Source organism: Nymphaea colorata, chromosome 1 (genome assembly GCF_008831285.2).
Source record: "Nymphaea colorata isolate Beijing-Zhang1983 chromosome 1, ASM883128v2, whole genome shotgun sequence".
Lineage (NCBI taxonomy): Eukaryota > Viridiplantae > Streptophyta > Magnoliopsida > Nymphaeales > Nymphaeaceae > Nymphaea > Nymphaea colorata.
In genome coordinates this window covers 7,817,739-7,831,140 of record NC_045138.2, presented here as the reverse complement: position 1 = coordinate 7,831,140, position 13,402 = coordinate 7,817,739, and the positions used below count along the sequence as shown (strand labels likewise).

At 38.4% G+C, this 13,402-nt stretch overlaps 1 protein-coding gene across 2 annotated transcripts; it reads right to left on the bottom strand.

Annotated features, from left to right (window-relative positions):
• LOC116264059 (3-phosphoinositide-dependent protein kinase 2-like) lies at positions 1 to 13,151 on the bottom strand. Of its 2 annotated transcripts, XM_031643992.2 has the most exons (11): positions 12,450 to 13,148; positions 8,670 to 8,850; positions 8,196 to 8,248; positions 8,001 to 8,102; positions 7,816 to 7,927; positions 7,658 to 7,736; positions 7,402 to 7,567; positions 1,392 to 1,526; positions 924 to 1,090; positions 592 to 814; positions 1 to 500 (listed from the first exon to the last, which is right to left on the bottom strand). In XM_031643992.2, exons 1-11 carry the CDS (start codon positions 12,615 to 12,617, stop codon positions 417 to 419), a joined length of 1,470 nt encoding a protein of 489 aa, XP_031499852.1. In that variant the 5' UTR covers positions 12,618 to 13,148; the 3' UTR covers positions 1 to 416. The 2 variants fall into 2 exon arrangements, with proteins under 2 accessions (XP_031499852.1, XP_049936190.1); XM_050080233.1 differs by lacking the exon at positions 1 to 500 and having other exon boundaries at positions 977 to 1,090; positions 12,450 to 13,151.
• Positions 13,152 to 13,402: the final 251 nt, after the last annotated feature.

Below are 13,402 nucleotides of genomic sequence, written 5' to 3'. Positions count from 1 at the left end.
TCCTTAAACAGGGGTCATTATCTATCGTGAAGTCCCATAGTGGCCTTTCACGAGGATAAATGACGGAGCCTTCATGCATCAATCAAGTTACTAAGTTACAACATCATTCTTAGAACTACAAGGTAAAGATGCGTCAACTTTAGATCAAAAGGCTTGCATACCACTATGGAACGTTTACTCAAGCAGGAACAAGAGACCCTTTCTCTTTTCCTTTAACAGTTTCATGTCCCCAAGATTGGTGTGACACTTTTGACAAACACCAGGAAAAAATATTTGCTGCTCTGGTACAAGTGCCTTTGGAAGACTGATTTATGTTTCAATATCATTCATGTGGGGAAAGGGACAAAAAAAAAAAAGTAGAGAAACAAGTGGAAATCCTTAAAGAAAGAATGTAAGTAATCCTGAAGTGAAGAGTATCAACGTTTTTGAAGGCTCTCAATGGCCTTTTTCCACTGCCATGCTCGCTGCTTTGCATCTTCAAAAGACACCACCTTTTTTGGCTGACAAAGAAAAAGAGAAAATTAGTGAGCAGTTAAATGTGAATTATTTTGTGTGAAACTCACGACACAGCAAACTTATTTTGAAACATACAGTGCAGATCTTGAAATGTGAGGAACTCGTAACTTGGACGCTAAGATCTTTTGGATTATCTGACCAGATCAGATTTCCTTTTACCATCAGCTTTGAAGGGTCTACATATATCAACTTGGGCTTATCAGTGAGGATAAGCTGCACCTTCTTGTTGGTTAGCTTCTGGACTTTCTTCACTGTAGAAATCATAATGACTGATTCCCCTGGATCCAAAAACTGTTGCCTGTTAATAAAAACAATAGAATGAGAACAGGCCTAAGTGCAGTTCAAAGTATAGACAATTACAAGGAACATCACATAATATGCATAACACAAAATGTAAACCGGCAAACCATTTAGAATCAAAAGAATCAATCGATGCAAGTTGCTTCAAGTTTGGGGCTGCCTTAGAAGATGATGGGGCACCACTACTGCCACCGTCTACATTTGCCTGATATGGACCATCCGCCACATGTGAAGGGTCCCATTCAGAATCTTGGACATCATCTGTCTCACCAACCTGAAGGACACAAGTAACTTGTTCAAAACTGGACTCACAAAAACAGGACGTGCACAGTTTGGTGACCACAAATGCTGACATCAGTAATGTCGGTCAACAACTGGTGCAATTATGAAGCATTTGTGAAACACATCTACAAAAAGCTCAAGCGCAGGGACACAGCGCTATACATGCACACTTCAGGAGCCAAGCTCTAGTAAGAGTTTAGCTCCCAAACTATTTATTTCTTTCAAATTTGCAGCAATTATAATTTCAATAGGAATAGAAGACTTCCAAATATACAAGATTTTAAGAAGCATACTTGCAACTCTGGCACCAGCTTTGGAGCAGGTGTTCTCCTAACATTTTTCCAATCGACTCCCTTAAAGAAAGGATGCATCTTCAAAGAAGCATATCCATCAGGTCCAGCACCAAGCCTCTTCGTTGGATCTGAATCCTAATCATTCCATAGGCAGATCAGAAAAACTAAAAGTATAACTGAGAAGTAAAGGCCAGGAAAACCAAATTATGATCTCAAAGAGGCAGCTTCAACATGCTCAAGTACTGAGACAATACTGAAAGAACCATTCAAGTAAATTAAATCTCAAGGAGTGAAAAATACTCGATCCTATGATTATCACATTCGAGCAGTCCAATAAAGCAACCACACAGTAGGCATTTACTGAGTTTACGAAATCAGAATGCTTATCAAAATGATTTAAACTGTATTACGATAGACGTTTCTACCAAGCATGACGATCGTGTGAGGCTGGAACCACCAAGCATGACATGTGCTGATCGTGGCATCATAGTCAGATCTAGAAACCACCAAACGTGAAGTGCAAATGCTGCTGGAGTGCTGATCGTGCGATGATGATCAGTTTCTAAAACTATCAAGCGCATGATGTTGATTATGCTGAACGTGTGGGCGCGGCAACTACCAAGCGCATTTATGGTCGTGGGCAGTTATTATCCTTAATTGATTGTAAACCGCAAATGTAATTCTGTACATAAGATACATGAGCACACAACAATAAATGAAAGAAACAGAGGATTTATCAAAGCCGTTGCAAATTTTTTCCTTTATGTGGTATCAGAGCCTCACACCTCTTTTCTCTTTGCATCATTGATTGATGAATAGAGAGGCACCATAGACCTTCACCATGGCTTCTCTCCTTGCCCCCAACGCATCAAATCAGAAGTTTCCTTACCCATCCACATTGAATGTGGCCAACTTCGTTTCCATAAAGCTTTCTCAAGCAAACTTCCTTTTATGGAAAACGCAAAATCACTGAAAGTCAAGACTTGCAAGGATTCATCAATGGAGAAGTCGCTGCACCAGACCAATTTATCATCAACGGTAGCAAGCAAGAAATCAATCCTCACTACCTGGAATGGCAGAAGTCGGATCGACTTCTGCGTGGATGGATTACAAGTACACTCTCAACGGATGTTCTAGGCTTGGTTGTTGGATTAGAAACAACACAACAAGTGTGGAAAACACTTGAACAAGCCTACGCATTGGATTCCCAAGAAAGGGAATGTTGCTAGCCGCAAAAGTTGCAGACGCACAAGAAGAAAAATATGAATATGGCAGATTACATCAGGATATTCAAAAGCACATGTGATGAACTTCAGGCGATCGGAAAACCAATGAATGATCACACCAAGGTTTTCCTTCCATTGAATGGATTGGGACCAGAATATGAATCATTCATCACATCTATGCTAAAGCCCCCAATTCCATCTTATAAGGAGGTTGTTCCGCTGCTCCAAAGTCATGAAACAATGAAGCTGGTCAACGAACATGAAGAAAATGTCCAGCACCAATCTATTTTCTACACTCAATGACTTGACTTCAATAGCAATCGTCAAAGAAAAGGAAAACCGACATTCTCTTCTCGTGGAAGAGGGTTCTATCCATACAACCGAGGACAACAAGATAAACTAGGACACCCAAACCAGGTGTCATCGAACCAAATAGGTGCACAACAAAAATCATCGGACAACAAAGGCAAAGTTACAACAAACAAGGAAAAAGGTATTACCTGTCAGATTTGTTCTAAACCCAATCACTCTGCCCTTAAATGTTGGTTCAGGTTTAATGATGCCTACAAGGCAGAAGATGCTACTGAGGCATAGCTAATAAACTATGGCTTACAACCAAGATCAAGCTTGGTTTCCAGACTCTGGAGCGACATCGCACGTTACTCAAACACAGGTATGCTTGACAACCTGTCTACATACAAAGGGAAAGATAGAGTAGTCGTTGGTAATGGAAATGCTCTTAAAATCACACATATTGGTGATGCCGAAATTGGTTCAAAGAGTGATGAACTAAAGTGAGAAATGTGTTAGTTGTTCCTGAAATTAAGAGGAAATTGATTTCCGTAAGCCAGTTGACAAAGGATTTACATGTCGATTTTTGTTTTTCACATGATCGCTTCCAAATAAAGAACAGGGAATCAGGCCGAGTGATTGTTGAAGGCCACTGGCAGGGTGATCTTTACGTTTTTGCAGCATAGACAAAGGCGGTATACTTCTCCAATCGTCAAAAGGTGGTCAGTTTAGAAACATGGCATAGAAGATTAGCTCATGTTAATTTTGGAGTTTTAAAGTTCTTGAATAAACAAAACCAGATTTGTAGTTCGAACATTACAGAAAGAAATCTATGTGCTGGTTGTTCTATGGCAAAATCTTCTCGTCTCCCTTTCTTTTCTGTTGATAATAGGGATGCACAACCTTTTGACATACTACCTTGTGACTTGTGGGGTCCGTCACCAGTCAATTCAGTTCAAGGCATGAGGTATTATGCAATATTCGTTGATGATTTAACCAAATTCTGTTGGCTTTTTCCTTTAAAAGAAAAATCAGAATTTGTGCATTGTTTTGAAAGATTCATCATATATGTGAAGAACCAGTTTAATAAAATGATCAAAGCGTTTCACTCAGATGGTGGAACAAAATTTGATAATTTCAGGATGAAAATTTTTCAAGAAAATGAAATTCAGCACATGATGTCCTGCCCATATACGCCACAACAAAATGGATAGGTAGAGAGAAAACATAGGGTTATTACAGAACTTACGTTAGCTGTGATGTTCCATGCTGGTTTGCCTCCCAAATATTGGGTTGAGACATTCAATACTACAGTTTGGGTTCATAATAGAGTTCCTTCACCTAGGCTGAATATGACCTCTCCATATGATAATTTATTTAAAACTAAGCCTGACTACAGTTATATGAGAATTTTTGGATCCTTATGCTTCTTATACCTAAGAGATTATATCAAGCATAAACTCAATCCAAGATCATTGCCCTGCGTTTTCTTGTGCTATAGTGCAATGCATAAAGGTTATAGGTGCCTACATGTTAAAACAGGGGGTGTATATATTTCGAGGCAGTGTATTTTTAATGAAAATGTATATTCATTTAAAATTATAGGCGATGCAAAAACTCAAATTTTTGATGTTGGATATAAACCATGGTTTCCTGCTGATGAAGAGGCGAGTAAAGGCCAACTTAGTGGAGAGCAAAAACAAAACGTTAGCCAAGACAGAACAGCTAGTGATCTCACAAAAATGCATGGAATCAAGGAAGTAAGTCAAGAGCAACACACCTATTCACAAGATGACATCGGTGAACTACGAGAAGAGCATGGTGACATGGAAGAAAATTCTACATCCTCTGATGAACTGCTTGGAACTGATCATACAGAGGTTGCACCTGTTCCGGTAAGACAAATGATAACTCGCTCAATGCATGGAGTAGTGAGACCGAATCCTCGGTATTCACTAACTTGCAAAAAATTGCCTAAGGAACCAAGCTTCATTAAAGAAGCTTTGTCAGATACAGGTTGGATGGATGCAATGAAGGAGGAAATATATGCTCTCAAACGAACAAAAACATGGGATTTGGTTCCCAAAGAACAATCTATGCACATTATCGGCTGCAAGTGAGTGTTTAAAACCAAAGTAAAAGCAGATGGCAGCTTAGAGCGATTCAAGGCTAGAGTCGTGGCTAAGGGATACAACCAACTTCCAGGTATAGATTTTGTGAAAACTTTTTCACCAGTTATTAAACCTACAACAATCAAAATTATCTTCACCGTTGCTCTCTCTAGAGGATTGATGATACATCAAATTAATATAAAGAATGCATTCCTCCATGGCGAGTTGGAAGAACCTGTGTATATGGATCAACCACCAGGATTCAAGGACCCATATAAGCCCAATCATGTCTATAAGTTGAACAAAGCCATATATGGGTTGCACCAATCTGCTAGGATGTGGTTTAATAAATTCAGTGATTTCCTATTAAACTATGGATTCTTTTGTAGTCCAGCAGATTCATCTTTATTCATACGCAAAGGAGAACATGGAGTCATATGGTTACTTCTGTATGTCGACGATATACTTATAACTGGTGACAAGCCTAACACATTGAAAGCATTCATTTCAAACATCAGCCACACCTTTGCTATGAAAAATCTAGGCAGCGTCCATTATTTCCTTGGTGTACAGGTCCAACAAAATGAAGCAGGTATGTTTTTAAACCAGACTAGATATGCCAAGGAGATCCTCAAGCGAGCTAACATGCTAGATTGTAAACCTAGCAGCACACCCATGGGAGAATCTCCCTACTGTAATCAGCCTACATCAAATTTCCAAGATGCTACCCTTTTCAGGAGTTTGGTTGGTAGCTTACAATACTTAACTTTCACATGCTCGGATTTAGTCTATAATGTGAATTTTGTGTCTCATTATATGCAGTCACCATCACAATTTCATTTCCAACTGGTGAAGAAAATCCTCAGGTACGTAAAGGCCACTATCAATTATGGTTTAAGAATAAAACCTATAGAATCTATGCTTCTACAGCGGTACTCAGACACTGACTGGGCAGGATGCCCAATCACTCCGCATTCAACAACAGGCTACAACATATACCTTGAGCCTAATTGCATCTCTTGGTCTGCCAAAAAGCAGCCCACTGTAGTACGATCAAGTTCAGAGGCAGAGTATCGTGCACTAGTTGCAGCAGCAGCTGAAATAACTTGGATCAATTATATCCTAAGAGATATTGGAGTTGATATACACAAACACCTATTGTGTTCTGCGATAATCAATCAGCATTACACATGACCATCAACCCAGTGCAACATAGTCAGTCCAAACATATTGAATTGGACTATCATTATGTTTGAGAAAGAGTGGCTGCCAAGCTCCTTGAAACCAGGTATATTCCTTCAACCGATCAGATCGCTGATATATTCACGAAGCCCTTGGGAAGAGCACGGTTCATTTTCTTGAGAAACAAACTCAGTCTGCACTACAACACCAGTCCAGTTTGAAGGGGGATATTAAGATAGACGTTTCTACCAAGCATGACGTGCTGATCGTGTGAGGCTGGAACCACCAAGCATGACATGTTCTGATCGTGTGAGGCATGGAACCACCAAACATGACATGTGCTGATCGTGGCATCATGGTCAGATCTAGAAACCACCACACATGAAGTGCAAGTGCTGCTGGACGTGCTGATTGTGCAATGATGATCAGTTTCTAAAGCTATCAAGTGCATGATGTTGATTATGCTGAACGTGTGGACGCGGCAACCACCAAGCGCATTTATGGTCATGGGTAGTTATTATCCTTTAACTGATTGTAAACCGCAAATGTAATTCTGCATATAAGATACATGAGCACACAGCAATAAATGAAAGAAAATATGGATTTATCTATGCCGTTGCAAAATTTTTCCTTTAAACTGAAGCTGCTATAAAAGGATATCATAGCAAGTGCAATAAAGGACACTTCAGCACCAATTACATCAGAATAATTAATTTGAGAATGTAAGAGGCAGTAAAGATGTGTTTCAGCCCGCAGAAAAGAAAATTAAAGAAAAAGAAAAACTTCAAATTTGGGCACATTATGGGCTACTGAACCTAGACGAACTGAATACATATTTAAGCATCAACTAAGTGTTCATCAGGACTAACATCAGTATGAATAATGCATATGCCAGATTAAATACAGAAACATTCAACATGGAAGAGAATACAGTACCCGAAAGGTAGCAAACCTAAGCAGATAGTGTGGCATGTCCTTGTTTATGTGATGGACCAAAAATACAAAAAAGAGAAAAATTATCCACGTCAAGCTAATAGATTAGAGCAGGTAATTGAACTAAAGGCAAATGTCATAAAAAAATTGTACCCTGCAATGACATCTGTAGTGAAGAAGAAGGGGAATATTGAAACTGAATTAAGAAAGGTAATGTTAAAATCCAGAAACATTACAATAAAAATGAAGTTGAAAGATCAAACTCACCAATAACTTGTCAATAAGTTCTCTTGCATCAGATGAGAAGTAATCTGGAAACTTGAGGTCCCTTGCTATTATCTTTTGAAAAATAAGCCATTCACTGGCATCTCTAAAGGGAGACGCCCCTGAAAGCATCTGATATAAGGTGCAACCAAGTGCCCAGAGATCATTTCTGTTCAAGAATACATGGACAGGGTTAGAGCAAAATAACAGCCTTTAGGCTTTAACTTATAAATGAAAATGACAATATTTTAATGTCTACCCAAAGGATGCAGGAGAAGAGTTCAGGACTTCCGGGGGTACATATGCAGCTGTTCCCACAAAGCTGCAAGCCTTTTCATCTGCATAAGAGAACAACTAAATAAAAATTGCAGCACAAGATAATCACTTAATTTTCCAATAGTTAATGAAAAGCCTTACTACTCTCAGAAGTTGTTGGAAGGACTGTGATCTGGCAGTTTTTCATAGGCTTAACACTCCCAAAGTCGGCTATTTTTATATGACCATCTGCAGTAAGCAGCAAGTTTTCTGGCTGGCAGAAGCAAAAAATGGTTAGTAGTCATCTTCTTATTAGAGAATAGAAGGATGCCAATCAAGATCAATACCTTAATGTCACGATGAACTAATCCTACATCATGTAGGTACTCCAGAGCATCAATAACTTCTGCTGCATAATATCGTGCTTCATCTTCAGATAGGCGACCCTTCTGATCTTGAAAAGAATAGGGGAAAATCCTTAAGTATGATATTGTATGGTAAATTGTCTATCAAAATTTTGTCTTGGCAGGAAGAAAACCTACCCTCGTTATTTGGTCGAAAAGCTCACCTCCATCACAAGATTCAAGTGCCATGTCTACACGTAGTGGTACATAAGGGTCATAACAAGCCAAATAAAAAATGGGATGTGGATTCAACTAAGGAAATCCAAAAAAGGAGAAATCAAAATTCTGTGTTGATCCAATATGCTTGCAGACCTATCCATAAGATATTGTTGAAGATTATAAAGCATTAGGACATACCGATTTCAATTTAAGCATAGCACAATACTTAAAGAGGACAAAACCATAATTTTTAGCCTGGTTTTCGATGGCATTCAAGTAGGGTTAAAGTTTTAGCATTTTTCCATTTTAGTCCAGACATTAATACCCAAGTGCAGATAAGATAATTAAAGACCAAAGTGATATACTTATCCATGGTTTGATCAAATAACGAAAAGGCAATTAAAAGGAAAGAAAAGAAAACACCTGACAAAGGATAAAGTTGGGAAGACATACATAAAGAATATGTATCCTGGAAGGTAAAAAACAGCCTTATGATGCCAGGATGATCCAATTGATCCAGAACAACACGTTCCATCTTCACGTATGATATTTTATTTTCCTTGGTAATGAACTTTTTGTCCATAATCTTCAGAGCATATACATTTCCTGTGTCTTTCTTCCTCGCTCTGACCACCTGATGACATGAAGCATTTATTATGATGAAGATCATATACACTTGCAAGGAGTAGTTCACAGAAGATTCATCAATGATATGAGACTTATACGTGTGAAAGGTTGACTATATTAGCAGGCATACTTTATTTTGCAGGTTTGGCAAGGAATTAGCAAAAAAATTCAAATATATTTGAAAATCGTAAGATTATTTCTGAAACAAGTGAGAGATTCTGATTCCCAGCATGACCTGCTACTTCCGTCAAATGAAAAGCACATACATGCACAGAAACATACAAATAGAATAGAATACATATACAGTTACCATATTATCTCTAAAAATTTGGAAATGTTTTGGTATTATCAGCATAGCCAGCCAACCATTGGGAAAATACAACTAAAAAAATTATATGTCCTGATAATATCATGATAATATAATATTCACTGCAAATTTCTTAAGAAATTTTCTGAAACACATGCTTAAATAATATGACCTCTTTTAAAAAGATTTTATCATTGGTTCCTAATTATTTTGCAAAAGGAAGTTTTAGAAGAGCTAAACCTTTTAGTTTTTTTTCTCTTGTTCATATTTTTTTCTTGACGTTTAGTTTTTGAAGTTTTCAAAGGAACCCCACATTTAAGAAGAAAACTTCCAAGGAAAATCTTACTGAGAAAGATAATTGGTGACCATGGTACATACATATGACTGAAAACTGGAAAAAAAAAATTGACTAGTTAATGACTTTCTTCCACAATGTTCACAATTCTGTCTACCTAGAAAAGCTTCATATGTAAGAGTGCACACACACATGCACATGGTTAAACAAGACATCTGACTACATATGCTGCACGCTTCCTGAACAAGAAATAAAAGCAGGATCCTTTCAGCAATCACACCTGCATTTTGGAGTTACTAATGTCTGCTCCATGAGCAATAATTGCTTTAATAAACAAATTGGAGAGACAAATCCAAATCAGTAATTTCTTTAATGTAGAAATTCAGGAACATAATCCTCAAACTAATGTGTTTCTTTTCAGGACTTTTCTTCCTGAAATAAAAGAACACATGCAGTTCAGAGATATGGAGACTACGAATATTGAGCAAAGGATAGTGGAAACCAGCACACCATTTCTGTTCAGTATACCAAAATTTGAAAGGAAGTCCACAATAAAAAACAAAAACAGGATAGAAAAGACACTGACTTTGTTTTTCTTTTTTAACCTCTCAACAAAATTACTTCAATGATGGTTCTGTTTCCACTTGTACCACAAGGACCACCAATGCTAATATGTTATGTTTCATATTTACTCGACAGATCACCATGTCCTAATCAACGTGAATCCATAAACATGTTGCAGATATAATAGACATAGTCCCAGCTCATATCTAAGCTATGTCACATAGGTACGGGTACGGGTGCTGGTGCGGGTACCGGTGCAGCCGTGCAGGTACGAGTACTGACAATTTTCAAAAAACTCGGGTGCAAGGGTACAGCCGTATATATATATAAACAATAAGAAATACTTAGAAAATATATATCAAAATAAAGAATATACATCAACATAAACAAATAAATAACATAGAAAATATATATCAACGGCTCTTGCAGCAATGTGTTTTAGAAACCTGTGAAAAACTTTAAACATATGGACAACCAAGCAGCCCCTTAGTCAAATACGAACATCAATCGAATTTTCACATCCAAAGAATAGAATAAAAAGTAAGGTGAAAAAAATTAAATCAAAGTAAAATTAAGCAGTTTGGATCTATAGGTATCCAAGTGTCAAAGTACCCATTTTGGGTATGGGTAGGCGACACGGGTACGTGGACCTTACTGAAGTACCCATGTGACTTAGTATCTAAGATTGTAGAGAAAACATGTAGTTTCACTGCATAGGGCCAAAGTTCAAACAAAGGAAGGTGACTATGCCCAAAATATTGTCGTTTTGCCCTCCAAAATCAACATTGAGTTTATTTTCCTTTTTTAACCTCTTCCAAGAATTCATTCAACGATGGTTCTGTTTCCACTTGCACTACAAATACCACCGATGCTAATATGCTTCATATTTACTCAATAGATCAATATGTCCTAATCAACTTGAACCCATAAACATGTCACAGATGTAGTCTCAGCTCACATATCTAAGATTCCAGGGATAACATTTAGTTTCACTGCCTAGGGCCAAAGTTCAAACAAAGGGAAGTGACTATGCCCAACAACATTGTCATTTTACCTGCCAAAATTAACAACTTCTGTTTAAGCTCATTTACTTCAGGAAATTGATTTGCCGTTGATTGTTAATTTAGCATCTTGTAACATAGGTTTAATTGACGTCCTATATGTTTACATAGTTCCACATCCCTTTCTCATGCACTTACCCAAAGTGCTCCATATGTTTCTTGTTCACTCATGAGAGTGTCGATCACCTGACTACATGATATGCTTCATTCATGAAGGCACAGAATTATAGTGCATTATCGTACATATATAGGAAAATGTAACTAGATAACATGTAAAAACTGGTAGATTATAGCATACATGCATGTGTTACATAACTTACTTTCAATAGTGCACACTGATCTGATCTCCATGTACCACAAATCATTAAATAGCTTTTTCGGTAAAAAGTACAACAATATAGATAGGTGGATACCAGGTAAAATATTGTGAAACGTGTGAAACTAGCTGATTTATTTACGAGAATGAAGTTTGCTGTAGATTCAAACTGAGTAAGGAGAAAGATGTGCCTGAAAACATTGCCCATGTGAAGCAAATAAAATATGAAGAAGAAAGGGGTGAACTGAAACTAACTTGCGTTCAGTCCAACCACGCATAAATCGCCCTACATTAAGAAGAGTTTCAATTCCATTTACAAGTCCCAAAATGCAAATTCTACAAGGTGGCCTGTAGCCTTTGGTCCAGACAGAATAACCTCTTTTAGACCTAAGAGACACCAATTTGTATTACCACAATCTCAGCGATTTCATCAGGCAAAGCCATTCTTCAGTGCTAATCAACTAAAGTGCATTATGAGGTTTCCAAACTTCAAATATCAACCAACCTAGTCCAGTAGCTTACTGAAGGTAATGATTCTAAGGTTGTCATGAACTTATTATACAATCTAACCTAAGAAATTTATTTCTGAAGCTTCAAACACCACATCATGCAATACTAAATCCTATCCTTTCCTTTTTACATTCGTGCCAGTAACCTGAATAACCTTCTCAGTAACTTTTAGAGCTATAAAACTATGGCCCCAAGCTCAGAATCCAGTTTTGTTTGGAGAGAAAAGGTATACGAAGCATTGAGACCAGAAGGAAGAAAACAAAAAAATAACCATAATCTTGCGTCGAATGGAGAAGGAGAACCATAAAACAAGACCATACCATCTTCAGCAAATAGCGAATATTTCATGATGCATCAAATGAAACTTGATTAGGCAACACAAATGCAGCAAAACGACCATTTTAGTCCCCAAAAGAACAACTCCCTAAACAAAAATTAGAAAAGAACCGATTTCTGAATAAGAAACTTGGCGTTCCACACATTCTGAGGTGAAAAGAACACCGGATATAAAAAAAAAAGAGAGGAAATGAGAAAGTGGGTTCTCCTTATCTACCTTTGAATACGAGCCGACGCCATAGAGCTTTCCCAGCTCGAAGTCGTTGATGGTGAAGTTCTCCTGAGGCGCCCTGAACGCGAAGTTCCTCGATCTCGTAGCGCCATTACAGCTCTCGTCGCGGCTCCCCGTGTTCAACCCGACCTTCTGCTCGAATTCTCTCTCCATCGTCCCTCTCACTCATCTCTCTCCCTCCCTCCTTCCCTCCCGGCCTCCTTCTCCTTCCCTTCCCCCTCCTTCTCCCTCCCTCCCTCTCTCTCTCACTCTCCCTCTCTCTCCCCTCCCCAACCAATCTCAACGACGACCACCAATCATTCCCTCCCTTGGGGAACGAGGAAAAGGTGGAGACATGCTCCTCTCTCTCTCTCGCTCTAATCCTTTGGGAAAAGCAGCGTTGAAAAGCAGAGGGCGTTGATTCTCGTGGTATTCTCTTTCTCTGCCATTGTTTTTGTTTTTGCTCCTTTTTCTGTTCTGGGTTGTGGTGCTTTTTATGAAGCCCAAGAAGGGTTGGGGAGCCCAGGGAGAGATGGAGGGAAGCAAGGAAGAGAAGAGGAATCTCTCTCTCTCGCCCTGTTCAGAAACAGGGAGAAGGGGACTCTAGAGAGAGAAGGAGATGGATCATGGATCACATGGCCCGCAATCATTCCACCCATGCTGGTCACCCTTTGACCCCGGCCTGTAGAAAAGCATCTCCACACGTTGCGAATGCAGACCGACCTTCATCCTTTCCCCCACATATCGATCACCATTATCATCTTCTTGTTTCTCATATTATATTACTCATGTACAGCTAGAATTTACGTGCAGCAACCCAGTTAGGTATTTGCTTTGATAACGCAGTTATTTTTTTAAAAAATTCTTGAATATGAGACTACTTTCAAGTCATTGACGCAATTGAGATGTAAGAGATCCTAACACTTAGATGGTTGAATTCATATTGGTTTAACCAAATT